This window comes from Seriola dumerili, unplaced genomic scaffold (assembly GCF_002260705.1).
Source record: "Seriola dumerili isolate Sdu_G_001 unplaced genomic scaffold, Sdu_1.0 BDQW01000468.1, whole genome shotgun sequence".
Taxonomy (NCBI): Eukaryota; Metazoa; Chordata; class Actinopteri; order Carangiformes; family Carangidae; genus Seriola; species Seriola dumerili.
Window position 1 is genome coordinate 5,623,842 of NW_019174723.1, and position 16,917 is coordinate 5,640,758.

The 16,917-nt window shown below is 41.7% G+C and overlaps 1 protein-coding gene across 1 annotated transcript in view; it reads right to left on the reverse strand.

The window, feature by feature from the left end:
* The window catches only part of LOC111235075 (nucleolar protein 4-like), a 154,909-nt gene that overhangs the window by 48,782 nt on the left and 89,210 nt on the right, over positions 1-16,917 (reverse strand). The window contains exon 5 of the mRNA XM_022763387.1: positions 12,333-12,486. Within this exon, the coding sequence (XP_022619108.1) occupies positions 12,333-12,486 (154 nt within the window). The remainder of the gene's footprint in view (positions 1-12,332; positions 12,487-16,917) is intronic.

The following is a 16,917-nucleotide window of genomic DNA, read 5'->3' on the forward strand; positions in this document are numbered from 1 at the left end:
TGCTGCTGGTTAAAGATTAGGAAACTCAGCAACTAACTTAACCCTTGAACCAACAACATGCAGCCTTTAAATCAAAGTAACAAGAGTAAGTGTCTCGAGCCGCGCTAGCGGCTCTGTGAGGTTGTACTTAGAAACTATGGTGGCTTTGAGCTAAATGCTAATGCCAGCATGCTAACAGGTTCACGATAACTAGCTGAGGCCAATGTGACTGTAATTAGTTTGTGTACTGGGCAGATTATAATTTGGACCTGACTGTAGTGCTAGAAGTCAATGAACTTATTAGAATTCATCCTGTGCAGGACGTAGATGCGCGCACTCAATTTGATGGTAGTTATCCAACAGTTGTCTGGACATTTCACTGCAAAACACAAACACAAAGTGGCTGCCCACCCTGAGTCCGGTTCTGCTTGAGGTTTCTGCCTCTTCAAACAAAGTTTTCCTTGCCACTGTGCTTGCTCATGGTGGGAATTGTTGTGTCTCTGTAATTTGTGCTATAAAGACAACGGTCTAGATCTGCTCTATTTGAAAAGTGCTTTGAGAAGACTTCTGTGGTGATTTGACACAAATGGAAAAAACTGAAAAAAACATCAACCTCATTGTCGCGCTAGAACAAAAGTCAGAGGATGACTAGAGTCACTGGGATTGAGTTGAGAAATTTCAGTCTGAACCAAAGTGCTGGACCAATTGCCATCAACAGAGACAAGTTAACTTTTAAATTAATGCCAAAGACTCTTAACTGTTGTATATCAACAAGTGATGCTGAATTATCTTGAGTCAAATTTCCCATCATCCTGCTTTGTTACTTTGATCAGAGATTGTCTACATTTCCCAGAACCCACAGCTTCGGTGGCCTGGACTTTTTCCTTTCAGCTGGTTCAGAAAATTACAACTGCTGCTGCAAACAGACTTCATGTCATTTCCACAAAATACTGCACATCACACAACAAAGTGGACACAGCTATACGCCAATTAGTCTGGTGTATTTATTACTTGGACTACAATGGTGAGAGTCTGATGTGCAGGAAAAAGAAGCGTCCGTGCTGATTTGAGAGCTTATCGACATTAGTCACACACTTCTGAAAAAGCTGTAGAGGTTTCAGCCTCTCACAGCTCCGACCTCATTACAGCCAGGCAGGAGGCTACTGCAACCCACCACAAGTCAACCAGCTAATTGCACTTACCAGAGACACAAACAAACACACACACACACACACACACACACACGAACCACACAAACAATACAGACAATATAAATATGTCAACAGGTTGTGCTCAGTCACAGCTGGTGATCACTCCTGTAAGCCAAACAAATTGTTAGGCTAGTTACCAGCCTCACTCCCTCTGTGTGTGTGTGTGTGTGTGTGTGTGTATGTGTTGAGGAGCAGCATAGAGGGTTTGTAATATTAATTGCACAGCTTTTTATTTGAGTTTGACTCTTGGAGGGGGGGTGTTAATAATTAAGCATCTACTGTACCCCGTGTAGTGGAGTGCATCGCTCTCACACACACACACACACACACACACACACACACACACACACACACACACACACACACACACACACACACACACACACACACACACACACAGTGTATATAATGTGCATATAAGAGCACGTATATAAACACACCACACATATGTTTATATGCAGCTAAATGAGAAAATAATGAATGAGCATATATCAAACACATAAATAAAATGATGCAAGGGGGCTCGTATAAACACGAACAGACCCACAACACATTCAGACGCATTTGGTAAAAAACACAAAATTAAGTCTATACAATGGAAGTGTCACATGTTAATGCCTCTGTACATTTTTAATGTTGTTTCCATTAAGTTGGCCACTGGTCCTCCAGCAGGTTATCACCACAGTGACCTAAAACTGTGTGGGTATATATACATATATATATATATATATATATATAAATAAATATGTGCGTATGCCTGCTAGAGAAATAAGGAATTTACATGAGAAATATTCATACGACACTGTTGTAATTTAAAGTTCACTGGGCGCAGTAAATTGCCACGCGGATGCTTTTATCCAACGTGTCTTGCAGTAACACATTACTTTCTGTTTAATGCATTTTTAAAAACCTCACAAAGATCTGATTAAATAAAAAATATTAATAATGGATTTAGTAGCAAGCCGAGTCATACATTTTAGCTGGTGCCACTCTCAACAGTGTGACAAAGAAAACGTGACTTCAGTCCAGACCAGACTGTTGTACAATTGAACGTCTCAGTTAATATGCATGTGACACTGTGAGTGACAAGAACAGTCAGATTACAATTATGTTAAAACAGTCTGACAATTAATTTAGCCAAATGAACCAGTACGTATTTGTTAGTCAGATGAGTTCACAGATCCAGAATGATGCCATCTCAGTTACATAATATTTTTACTCTTCACTGCACACACTGGTTTAATTGACAGAGTTGCCTTTGTTCTTTTTATTTATCCCAGTATTTGGTTATCGGTGCCGTCTTTGGGCTACTTTCCTCTATAAATATATGTACACATGTTCAACTATTACTGGAGTCCTGAGACTTCACATATAAGGATCCTTCTAAACTGGACAAACCTACAGCAACTCTGCAGCAGCTGATACATCATACCTGTGAATTATTATTATTATTATTTTTTTTTTATATGATCATTATATAAATGTTAATGTTTGGACATGATACTGCTTGAAAAGAAATGAAAATCAATCACGCCCTGGAGCAAAAATGTGTCAAATTGCAGTGACACCTTTAAATGAGATGTCACTAAATAAATTTTTACACTAACATATACTGTACATGTTAACTTGCAGTGAGTGAAGCAGTGGTTCACAACTCAGGGGTCTGGACCTCTGCATTGTAAAGTGATATAGCAAATAAGACAAACATCAGGAACTTCCTCTCTTATCTTGGTGAAATACTGAAACAGTTTCACCTCTTCAGACCTTTAAAAACGACTCAGGTGAAACAATCTGAGGAGGTAACGTCCTCTTTCTGGGAACCGTTCCAGTTTAAAGACATGCTGCGTCACCTATGACAAGGAATCACAACCCAAACAAGGTTGGGATCCAGTGAAGCAGAATACTACGCACTACTCTGCAGAAAACTAGTAGGATTGTGCTTACACCAATTATAGGACCTCATTTTTCCAAATGAACTAAAGACAAGTACAAGGCTAATGTTTTAGTCTCTGTTAAGTCATCACCAGACAAAACACTGATACTACACTATTCCAAAAACATTGGATTATGTGGTTATGGTAAATTAACTACAGTATAGCAATGTTGTGGCATCAGGGAAGTAAATCACTGCCGTTATGGTTGAAAAAGGTTAATGGTTGGACTGTGACGGGAAGCAATCTCCAGTCTCCTGAATGAAAGTTCTGACATTGTGACCCACCATCTCGACCTCCACACCTTTACTTTCCACCTTTCTAAATAAAGGGCATGTTGCTTTCTGCTTTGACACTGAACTTTGACATTGAACTTTGACACTGGACATAAATCATGTGGAGCAGAATCATATATTATGAACATATATCATAAGGATACTAAACAATGCAGACACATCGTTACCATCCCTCCTGGAATCATGGGATCTTTTTTTGTTTTTTTAAGTGACACTCCCAGAGAAAAAACTGTGCTCTGGTTTCATCTCACTAAAATGAGCCAGGCTCAGTGTGCTGGCCTCCGTCCAGTAGCATCCAGTTTACTAGTGACAGAGAGGATGATTTAATCCACTGCTCCCTCCTCTCCTCTCTTTCTATGCCTGACCTCCATCCCTCCATCTATCCTGCAGTTCAGACCCTCTCCCTCCTTGTTGCCCCTCTTCTCTTCATCCCCCCACTCGGCTCCGAATAACAGGGGTGAGGGGGGTGGTGGGTGATGAGGAAGGGAGGAGGAAGGGGATCAAAGTCATCCTGTCGTTTGTTTCCCACTGCCCTACTTTCCTCTGCTGCTCCGCTTTAACACATTAGACCATGTGGGCCACTGGCCTACAGCACCAGTGTGTGTGTGTGTGTGTGTGGGTGTGTGTGTGTGTGTGGCTCTGTCCCTGAGGGGAGAGGCAGGCAGGGAGGTAAACTCTGCTCTCCTCGTGTCTTTATTGACTGCAGCCTGGCTGAATTCCTGCCTGTTTGCCTGACTGTTCACCTGATGGCATCTCTGACCGATCGCTGCCTGTTTGTCCATCTGCATTCTGCAACGCCTGCTTGTCTGTGTGAATACCTGCTCACTGTTCTGACACTTTGTCCCCCTGATTATACATTTGAGGTACAAAAAACATTCTCTCTTTTCAACATCTGTTGTATGAAGTAAAAGTAGCCCCTCTTTTGAGAGATACTGTAAAGAAAATCTGAAATTAATGTGTCAGGGAAAAAGACTGAAATGAGCAACATAAAGAATAATTAAAACAAAGTCCACATAAAAACTGTTCAAAACAATATTAGTGTTGAAACAGACGCAGGCGAGGAGATAAGGACAGTTAAAGACTATTGGTGTTTTCAGTGCTCTTGGGTAGACTACAGAAAAAAGACCATTGAAGTATCCACCTAACTGACACAGGAGCACATAAGGACACATTATGATGCATTTACTGTTTATGAATGCAACAACCTAAGGTTTTATTTTTCACTTTTATCCTCCCTGTCTGTCTCAGACTATGGGATAGTTAAGACACCACATTTGCAGTGCATTATAAATAAACTTGATTTGATTTGAGTTGAAACCAAGGTAATTTATATTCAACAAAAACATTCCAAAAATATTCCAATATTTGTAACGTTTCCCACAATAGTGAGGACAGTTTTGATACATTCATATAATGCCAACGTTATGCACATAGCAACGATCTAATGCTGTATCTGCATCTGCAAAGAGATTTTTAAAAAAACAACATTGTTTTAGTTAATAATGCTGATTAGATGACACATATAGAAAATCAGAGGTCCCAGAATTCAGCCTTAAAGAACACCACAATGAAGGTACGGCAGGCCTCCACCTGAGATCATTATCAGCCCTGCCTGTCTTCATAAACTGATGCAGCGTACTGGACCATGACTTTAATGTTTACAATAATAATCACGCAGAGCAAGCCAGACCTATGTTTCCATGGTTACAATAAAAAAAAAACATGGTTAAGTCTGTGGACCAGTCACGGTTTGCTTAGGTTTAGGGACAAAAACTACTTGGTTAGGTTTAGGGAGAGATCATGGTGTGGGTTGTAATAGCTACTTCCTTTAGGTTAGAGGACCTTCACACAGTTTTATCGTTGTGGAACAGTCATGGATAACAGGCAAAACACTGATTGTTGGTTTCAAACCGAAAACAAACAGCTCCCGTTCATGTCAACCCGTCCAACCATCCCGACTTCCTACCGATGCGGACGTCACCTGACTTCTCCCAATGCTCCCGTTATAATTACCACAGCCACTAGAGGTCACCTAACAATAAAACTTACCTTTTACTTTTTACAGGAAAACAGACGCATATAAATTCATCCAACTGTCATTTTTGTCTGCCTTTGCGTCTGATGGAGGATATCGATAAGATGAAGCAGCAAGTGACAATATTCTTTTCTTGTGTCAAGTACATGCATTCATTCATACACAGTGTGGATATCTGCGATCCTGCTTAAGGTCTTATTTGGGATTAGCTGTATGCCTGTCTCCGTATTCCAGATAATACCACTAGATCCCATATTCTATTCTGTTTTTCTTGTAATAGAGATGATCGGGCTTATAGTAAAGGGGCCGCAATTTACATGATCCACCAACTGAAGACGGTGTACTGAAGAATTGTAAATAATGCCAAGATAATGCTGCGCATCAAAGAGGAGGAAAATAAAGTCCCGGCATGGATGAAAAGATGAGAAATTTACCTAAAGCTTATGAACATTACATTTCTGTATAAGCTAGTGTAAAATGATCTTCAGGGATCTGAATCTGATCTGTGCACAAATTCAGAAAACATAGAGAAGTGCTGAAAGCTAGCCTGTTAAATGATGGATGGATAGAGATGGAGGGGAAGGAGGCAGAGAGGAGGGGAATATAGTAGATAAGAGGCATTCAGGGATGTCAGGATGAGAGTCCACTAATCTGTTTGACCCACTGTCTCTTTCTCTCTCCTCTTGTCACTCCTCCATTAGAAAGAAAGAAGGAAACTAGTTTTACTGCAACATCTATAATATCAGTAGTCACAGACAATGTCAAGCTGAGTATGTCAGCAGATCAATATATTGGCCTGTCTACCCCCGCCATTTTGTTCTTCTTATTTCCATGCACTCCTCTCCTCCTCTTCTCTTCTCTCTCCCTCCTACATGACGTCATCTTCATGCTCCTCTCGTCCTTTCTCCATTTCCCTTCCCCTCTCCACCCTCTACACTCTGCTTTTTTTCCCTTCCTTCTCTTCACTTTATCCCCCGTGGAGAGGACCTGCAATGTCATCTCCATCTTCTGACAAGCCCTCTTTATCACAAACCCTTTTCTACAGAACAAGGAAAAAAAGGCCCAGGTTCTTTGCTGTGCTGTACAGCAGACAGGAGCCTCTCATGCGGGGAGGTCAGCAGCACAGAGGGGATGTGGTGTGGATGTCTCTCTGGAGCTTCAGGGGGGGGGATGAGAGGATGCTCGCTGGCCAGGATTGAGAGGCAGTGGAGGGGCCACTTCTATAGAGCGCGGACCCTTGGAGCCAGAGTGATGTTGAGAGGCACAGAGTACGTGTACACACACACACACACACACACACACACACACACACACACACACACACACACACACACACACACACACACACACACACACTTTCTCATACATGCCCACACACCCTCTCAGAAAGCTGCAGAATATAGTCGTCATGAAATGAGGCTATTGCAAGTGCAAGCAGGTCTGGTGACCCAGCTCCGGCTCGCCTGCCGGCCAGTATGAGCTCTGTCCAAGGTTGGATCCTATAGCATCAGCTGAATAAATTCTCAGTGACAGCTAGAGTCACCTCTGGCACTGGTTTCCCATTAGCACTTCATTTTAAAAACCACATATCTTTCAGTTTGCCCATCTCATGGACCAGAACTCACTCAGCATCAAAGTGACTGTTGCAGATTTAATTTTAAAAACACTGACTCTAGTTTCTTATTTGCGACAGGAGCAAAATGCATCACATTAATCGCAGTAATTGACATTCTCTGATTCTTCAGCTTCTGCATGACTAGAATACAGTAGAGGAGTTAACAGCTGTTTGGTCAAGTCTGATTAAATTTGTTTAGGGAAGGCTGAATGAAGAACCATCCTTGATTTTTTAAGCAATACACACATTGCTTAAAAAATCAAGGATGGTTGCATTTATTCAGCTTTATGTTGTGTAGTGGCATAACACAAACAAACAAAACAGAACTCAACAACAACAACTTGTGTCATATACAGATTCAGGTGCCATAATTTAGAACATGCTCACTGACCAGAGGCGCACCGTCAGGATAGGCAAGCCAGGCACCCCCGAGGGGAAAAGGGGCTCCCAATTTCTTCAATGGGATTCTTTGCCTGCGGTCACGCAACAGACTAGGATCACCACTGTGTCTGCCTCAGGGTGATCTGAAGGACGTGATATATTTCTGATTCAGTTCACTTGCTCAGTTTTTCTGGAAAGTCCAATAATCTTCTGCTCAGCAGACTGTAAAGCCACTAGCTGTTCTGTTTTATGCAACTCTTAACACCAGTTTTTCCAGGACTCATCAGCCACAGGTTTAAAAACTGCCAATCTGACCCATCACAATAAAAGCTTTTCACTTCAGTTGTCACCGTTGAGTGGAGCACAAAAGAAGAAAAGCAAGGTGGCGGTCAGAAGCTCTTAAAAGTGATTTACTGGCTGCTTCTGAGCTGGACACGGACGTACAAGTGTGTGTGTGTCTATGTGTGTGTGTGTGTGTGGACCATCTGCTGTGCTGAAATGAGCTGCCTACTCCAGTTGAATACCCTGACAGCTTGCTGGTTAGGAAAACACCCACCTGATATTAACTCTGGGAAGTCAGATCAACCACAAGCTCTTTGGCTGCATGTTCAAACCCAAGCAGCAGCAGCAGCAGCTCCTCCATCTCCTCCATCTCCCCTCTGTCAGAGGAAAGAGCTGCTGCTGCCGCCGCGGCGAGATCCCCACAGTGCTGGGAGTTTGTTGGGCTTTCAGCTCAGGGAAAACACAGCAATGCATGTTAAAAATATTTCAGCTTTTACTTTAAAAAGCTTTGCTGAAGGAGAAGAGGAAACACAGCTGTGGTAATTGCAAAGCACCACTGAAGTGGAAGTGAACGTCAACATGAAGGGTTTGCAGACTCATTTAAACATTAAATGTAAAAGAAGTAAATTTCATGTCTCTGAATTGTTTTGTTTTGTGATAGCAACACATTGATCTTGTCAGAAGAAGCTCACACTTTTGATCGAAACCCTAAACTTCAAGATTCAGGTACTTTCCACAATGTTTTCATTTTCAAAAACATAAAAAAGAGACCCCTGAGAACCATGCGCATTTCCCCATTTCCTATAGATCCATATATCTGCCATCAACTCAACCAAACCTCAACCCAACCCAAGTGTTTTATACATTACTAACACTCCCGTGCATTAGAGGAATAAGAGGAGGCTCTGCTGCCTGACTGTTTCTTTGGATTAGAGTTTAATTGAGCAGGAAAGGCATTTCAACTCTGCCTCTCAGCTCCTCTTAGTGTTGTGGCATTTGGACGCCTACAACCCTCCTCTGGCTTCTATATGAGGCGTAGGGAACAGAGTGACCTTTTAATGACAAGGCTTTATACACTCTGCCACCTACTGTACTCTCTCTCACACACACACACACACACACTCTCCACCTGGCCTCCGCTGTCCTTCCACCATCCCATGATGCCATCCTCTCCAACTATCTCATCTCATGCTAGTTTCTTTCTTTCAACCTCTTCCACCAGGTTTCTTCACCCCCCCCTGCCAACCGCCCCCTTTATTTCCAAACATCATTTATATAGTTTCACCTCCCAGTCTTTTCTTGTCTTTCATTCAGCCTCTATGAAATGTCCCAACACACCTGAGGCTCCTTACTTCTCTCATCCAACACATCCAACTAGAAAATGGCATTTTCATATAAAGAAAATATATTTTTTCTATTTTCCATCACTGATGAATCAATGAGTCAGTCTATATCCAGTCCCTCACTTACTGTACAAAGAGAGACACATGTTAGTTGGGAGCTTCCATGTGTCATTTCTGCTGCGCCTGTATTCACACTATATAAATAGAAATAAGAATATAATAACTATCTTTATCGTGGCACATATATGTAGCAGCTCACTGACAAGATACCAACAGACTGTGTCGACAATATGGCTCTTTTGAAATAGCTGCATGGGTTGTATGTAGTTTTAATACTGGATTGGATTTACTCTGAACTGCTGGTACACAAGGCTTTGACATTTCAACGGATATTTTCAACAGTTGGAGATATTGTCAGAAATTTCACAATTTTTATCCAAATTACAACAAGTCCTCCAAACTAAACAACAAAGTACATATACGAGTATTTTCACACCCATATGGCCAACATACTGTAGTTTGTCTGTGCCTTCCAAAACTGTTATGAATAACCATCATAAAAATCATTCATATGACTGTGATGGTTAAAGTTTGGTTAGGTTTAGGCACAAAGACTAACACTATGAGGTTTAACACTTCCACCTCTGCTTCATACACAAGTCAGGTAAAAGTTGTCGTCAGGTAAAAGATAAATATATGATATTTTACACATCTAAACAACTAACAATATTCTTGTACTACTGTAAGAAGCTGTGAATGTTTTCCAACTCCACTGCTCATATTTACGATCTGCACGCTGTGACATGAATGCAGCAGACCCATTAAGGCTGGTGGTAATGGCTGATAGCGGCGGCTGTGGTGTGTTCACTCTGGTCTTAATGGAATCTCCAGGTTGGGTATTTTGATACTTATCTGTGTGTCTTTTAAATCAGTGGTTTAATATCAAACTTATGCTGTACGAGATCAATCATACACTCACTGTTGAGAACATATGTAACTATGATAAAAAGTTGGACAAAGTGATAAGCTATAAATAAGTGCTGAGGACAGTCAAAGGGGTCTATACATTACAGTATACAGTATATGTAGCAGGAATACTTTGATATCGTTTAATTGTCTCTAGAATTTTTTACTTTTCTCCATTTTATATTATTGAAAACTGAATGTCTTTAGGTTTTGGACAATTGATCGAACAAAACATTTAAGAACGTCTCCAAAATAATTGTTAGTTCCTCCCTCATCCAGCAGAAACATGGAGGAGCAACAGCAGAGAGAGAAAGACCTTGATGGAGATTGGTTGGAGCACTTACTCCCGCCTGGCACTGAACCGTCAACTCAGCTCACATCACCATACACACACACACACGCACACACACGCGCACACACACACACACACACACAGGACGAGGAGGCTTGTTTCACTACACTACTTCCCTATTGCCTTTGCTCAGTAACACTTTAAAGGAGTGGCAGGGAGACGCAGCCACACACACAGTGACACAGTATTGGGTTCAGTGCATTGCAGTACCATTCAAATATGCATGGGATAGGTCTCTCTCTCTCTCTCACACACACACACACACACACACACACACACACACACACACAGCCCACTTGTTACATTAGCAGGTAATTGCTGTATCCTTGCAGCATTATGAAACAATATGTCTGCCTTCAAAGGCAGAGCTCCTCACAACGGGAGGCCTTTCAGTGCAGAGAGAGACAAAGAGAGAGAGAAACAGAGAGGGAGAGAGAGAGAGAAGAGGAGTGTGACAGGCAGCAAGAAGCAAGAGAGTAGAGAAGCAAGAGAGTAGAGAAGCCAGGAAGACAGAGAGGAGAGCGAGAGGCAGGTAGAAAGCGAGAACATGTGGGAGGACAGAGAGAAACAAAGGGACACGGGGTAGCAGAGAGAAGAAGAGTGACAGCTCAGTATGAAGAGACACTCTGAGGGAAAGAGGAAACAAAGAGGTCGGGACGGACCTGACCTCGAATTAAAAATTTGATGGCCTTCCAAAACCAGTTTGTCAGAAAGCGTCCACAACACGACCACTTTAATCCTCTCTGCCTTTTTATTATAATTATTATTATATAGTTCCTCCAAGGATCAAACAGTCTGGACTCTGGACTGTAAATGGGCTGAAAAAGCCAAAATCTGATCAACTCAATGTGCAAAATAAAACAAAACACAGCCACACACACGTACTATCTGAAGCTTGAAACTATGACCGTGTAACAGTGATGGAGAGGGAGAGAGGGAGAGAGAGAGAGAGAGAGAGAGAGAGAGAGAGAGAGAGAGAGAGAGAGAGAGAGAGAGACAGAGAGAGAGAGAGAGGGAGGGAGGGAGGGAGGGAGGGAGGGAGAGAGAGAGAGAGAGAGGGAGGGAGAGAGATAAGAAAAACACTTTGTCAAAGCTCATCTCGTCACATGATGTGAAAAACTTTCATTTGTTTTTTAAAGCAATGTTGAAATTAACAGGAACAACTAAATGTGATTATTGATTATTACTTACAAATGAATTGTGACCTTCAGCTGCGGTGAGAATAAACAAATGAGACCTTGTTCAAAATGTAAGGTTTGTTCATTCTAAATAGAAAATAAAAAAAAGCCACAGAGATGTCACATGGAGACCAGGAAGCTGTGATTGGTCAGTTTGGCTTGCCTGTGGTTTTTCCTCCTAGTTCATAATGCTGGTGTAGAGTTAAGTGTTGGTAGTGAAGTGAACACTAAGGGAGTTGAAGGAAAGGTCTCCGTGATTTGCTGCTAACAAAGGCATTCCTCTGCTCACAGTGATCACAGTGAATGAAAGAACTGAAACACATCCAGTCCATTAGAACACGCCATCGCTCTATATCACGGTTAGTGGGGAATGTAATGAAAGCATGTTACAGCCTGATCACATATGACACATTTTTATAGTGTTGCAGTGACATGGGTAAAAGCCTATGCTGATCTATAAATCATAACTCCTGATAACTGGGTGTTTTCTCTTTCATTTGATCAAGAGCGTTTCTCTCCTTCCACCATCACCTGAAACTCCAAATGAGGGAATGAGGGACATTGTGTTTAGGCTGAAAGGTTCTAGTGATCACCTGAGTTATGGTTTCAGGCTGCTTTTTAAAAACTCAAAATTCATTTTGAAGATACTTGGTCCTTCACAGGTTGAATCCAAAAACAAAACGAGGCTGAAGAACTATATTTGCATCCAGCAGCAGCAATAAGAAATGAACAGCAGATAAGACATTATCTTCATGCTCCTTACCGTCGTCCTCCTTGCTGTGTGTGTTCTGGGGACTCTGGCGCATCCTCTCTCCTCGACTCGGCGGGCTCAGGTCAGACGCTGCTCCCAGATCAGCTGCTAGCCATGTGGGCTCGCTCATCTCTGCCTCCTCCTCGCTGCTCAGTGAACTGTCATCCTGCCCAGAAGAGAAGAGACGGGAGCTGAATTTAGTCTTTATTTTTCAAATCAAATTAATGAGTAATCAGAGGCTATTAATGCAGTTTATCACAGCCAATGATTTTCTATAGATCCAGACATTATACAGTGAAATAAGATCAAAAGTTTTTTTATATTTCAGGCATTTAGTTTCCAATTGATCCACAGAGAAACACTAAGTGCAACAAGCAAAAGAGTTTTAATCACTAGATGAAAACAGCATCATATCTGAGCAGACCTTTTTCCTTTGTAGATCTAGAGACAAACAGCATCAAGCTCGCAAATTGTCTCAGGTTTGTTTTCACCAAGGACGCAAATATGGTAACAACCTAATAATCACCCATCAACAGGTGAAATCATTCAATCGAATGCATAATAATTTGAAAATCTAATGCTTTATACACTAAAGTAAGTTAATACCAAATTTCATATGTGTAGACAATGTCAGAGGAAGTGTTGAAAATAAACATGTTTAGCAGAGGTGTCAAAAATCTTTCCTTGAGACAGTGTAACAGCGGATATGGGAGCTCCTCCAACATTATTAAGACAAAGAAAAAAAGAAAATGTAAAACAGAGAACACGTTTATTTCAGTCAACATGACTGGCGGTAGATATACAAAGAAGAATTCCAAGAAAGCAGAAAGACTCAATCAATAATCCTCTGTCTTTTCAAACAGAAGATACATTTTGTCTGTAAATTTGACTGATCTCTGAGCAGTGGCCGCGTAAATCCACCTAAAGTCAGATTAGCCATGAATGAAACTGTGTTTACTCGCTGTTTTAAGCCATTTCTAATCTTTTTATTTACCGCTTTGTCAGTGTCGGCATCCATGGGAGCAGCCATGACAGCTGCTCTGCCGGTTTAACCCCTCACATCAGAGGAAACAAGAAACACGAGACAGAGAGGCGGCAGGCAGGCAAATCAAACACAACATGCCAACTGCTTTTCAGCGTGCAGCGCCTGCAGGCCTCGCTGGCAGCACCAACATCACACTAAACTCAGAGCCGTCTTCCTGCCATCTCACAGACTCCACCTCAGCTCAATCCAGAGATGTTGGAAATGAAAAATGCAACGGACCCCGCGGGAAACATGAGCTACCAAAAATGTTTAGATCAATAAATGGAAAAAAAAAACCTTCCTGAAACAGATTTAACCACCGTTAGATCAGCCTGTGACTGACAGAAGCAAAGCAGGTATTTCTCTACAGAAAAACATGGAACTAGTGAACATGAAGTGGATTTCAGAAGTAGTGATTGGAAACTGCAGATACAACAGGAAGATTCAAGTGGACACAGAAAACATTGAAAGAATGAATCAGAATGTGTCCATGAGAGTTAAAAGTGTTTCAACTTGAGACAAAAATCTGTGCTGGAGTCTGGAGGAAAGAAACAGAAAGAATTGACTTTTTGAGATCAGTCCGAATGTGAGATGTCACACAAATAATATTGTGAGTGAGCTAACAGCTAGAGATAACACATCTATAGCTGTACATTGGCTGTTTGTGGAGAATAAACATTGCACAGGTAAAAACACTCCAGTGGTAAAACTGCAAATCGAAAAAGAACCAACCTGTTCCAACAAGCCCTCCAACCTGAACGATCAAACAGGCATTTATCCGTGATACGCCCTATAGGAGCATCTACTGAAATAGAGCCCTTCATAGTCATGGCGACAATAATAAACACATAGTTAAGTTTAAGGAATGGTCACGGTTTGGTTTGGTTTAGTTTACAACAGGGTTAAGTTCAGGAAATTGTTCGGGTTAAAATAAGCCTTACAATAAGGTTATCGTGACAATAAGAAACACGCAGTTCATTAATAAAAGAGATGATGACGACTCTTGGTTCCAAACAGGAAACAAACAGCTGTTGCCTGTGATTTGTTGACCCATCCATCCACCACAACCTGCTCCTGACGCAGACTTTGTTGCTCTTTATGCTACGTCACCTGACACCCTCCTTTAATCCTGCTAGAGGTCACCTAACAATAAAAAGTAACCGTGGGTCATAATAAGTTGCTGCACAGACGATCTGTTGGGTTGTTTATGGTCACTATGACACGGCGAAGGTTGGGGAAAGATCGTTATTACAGCGAAAAATCACAAGCAAGGTAAAGGTCAGGCAACTCAAACACTTCGGTTTGTTAGGAAAAAGATCCTGATAACAGTTTTGAAAAAAAAGACAGGACAGTGAAGGGAAATCATGAACTCCAGTCTCCTGCACGAAAGTCAGAGGAGCTACACACACATTCACCTCCTCGACCTTCACACCTTTACTTTCCACCTCTCGACACAAAGGGAACTGAACGTTGGCACCAGAGGAGTCGTCCGAAATGGACTAAATCCTGAGGGATTCTGGGCTGTCAGAAAACATCACTATTTATCTCCGTCTTCAACACTCTCTTCAGTATTTCAGTCACACACACACACACATACACACAAACAAACCTCTGCATCTGTTATCAGTATCTAAGGAGGCCTGTACCTTCAGTAATGAGGTCCTGCCTCCTGCTACAACTGCCTTTTATCACTCACACAAACATCTGCAAACACTGAACAGATTAAGGAGTTGAGCAAACACCTCAATGACACTGTAGCTAAGACACAGCAAACCGGTGTTTTCATAGCGCTGTTGCTCTGGCCGGTGGATACGCTCTGCACAGACAGGTAGACTGACAGGCAGACGACAACATGACGGTGATCATGACACAAAAATCACCAAAAAAAGCTGACAAGAGAATTCCCAAGTCATATTTTCTGCTTATTTCACATCCACGTCATTGTTCACTCTGAGCAGGAAGACGATGCATAATTCAACAGTTCACATGTGACAGTGAGAAAATGTTCAGCTAATGATGAGAGCTGCTCTGCTGCAGGAGAGGCTGAGGTGAGGAATGACAGACTGAATGGAGCAGAGGCAAAGAAAACAGATGCATTATAAAGGCAAAATAAAAAAAACTGACAGCTGTCTGTCATATATATCCTACATTTATATATACGGTATATATATATATATATACATACATATACACACATACATATATATATATATATGTATGTATACTTACTGCCCACAAACAAGCATCTCATTGTAGGATTCAGCTGCTTACTACAATGTGGAAAATATGGACCACACTAAAACCTTTTCATGACAGTATGCAGGGCTTGTCCTGTCTCATGATTTTGTGCTGCCTGTCTGTCTTGTGTCCCTCTCCTAAACATGTCAAATGTTCAGTATGGAGGAAAGGGGAGCACGCAGCAAAGGGCCGCGGGTCGGTGCGGGTCAGTGAGGCATGGCCACTGTAGTTAGGACCAAGCCTCTGTGGTACGCGCTCTACCAGGTGAGCCATCGGGGCGCCCCGTAATTTTGTAATTTTAATAATAGGTAGAACTTGTGCATGTGTGCAATATCAAAAGTGATTCACTTGAATGAGAAAGTACCCCACTGTGCACTGTATATACATATATACATAATAAGTGAAACATGAAAAAGGCTTTGGATGGGAATATACATACAGGACATTTGTGATAAAAATATTCATTTTTTACTGATGCGATGTAAAGATAGAAAGGCCACATACAACATCTCACCACATATTGACTGTGCATGCTGTTGGATTTTCTCCTGATCAGGAAAAAGTCTGGTGTTCTGCAGCTTCAAAGATTCTTATTTACAGTGTTTGGTGAGTAATACATAGCGCACTTGTCCAGTATGCTGTAAGAGTGAAGACATCCTCTTCCTATATATTTTCTTTTTTCTATTTCTTCCTGATTTACACCTGTCTCGGCCTCTGTGAACATGAAACATATAGCAGACAGAATCACCCAGAGCTGTTTCAAACTGGAAATGGAAAAGCTTTTACAAACTGAATATCAATCAGTGTTGCAGCTGCAAACACCACTGTGCACTCTCACAACTACCTTACCTGCCTGTTAGTAAATTAATGTAAACCACTATCAGTTGAATCAGCTGCTGGGACGCAATTTTAATTATGTAAAGAGGCTGTGTTCAAGCTAAAGTTTGGTCTGTGCTTATTTTGCTATCACTGCACAATCAGTTAAAACAGTGAAACACTGCAGGAGATCCCACTGTTTCTATTTAAAGAAAAAAAGCCATTTATACAGCTCATACACACGACTATCTCTACAGCTCCAGCAGAGAGTCCATGTGGCAGCACTGACCCATATCTGTCTATTAAAGATGGTTCTCACAGGAGGAGTTTCCCTGGGCTCATCACACTGGATTAGCCTCCTCGCTGCAGCCAGGCAGCCAGCCAGAACGACTACACACACGGACAATAACTGGAAGCAGCCACACAGGTCTGTAAACAGCCAAGATATCCAGAGAGCTGCGTCATTAAACCAGAGAGGCTTCAATCCAGAGTGAGAGTCACCGCTTTAGCCACAGATTC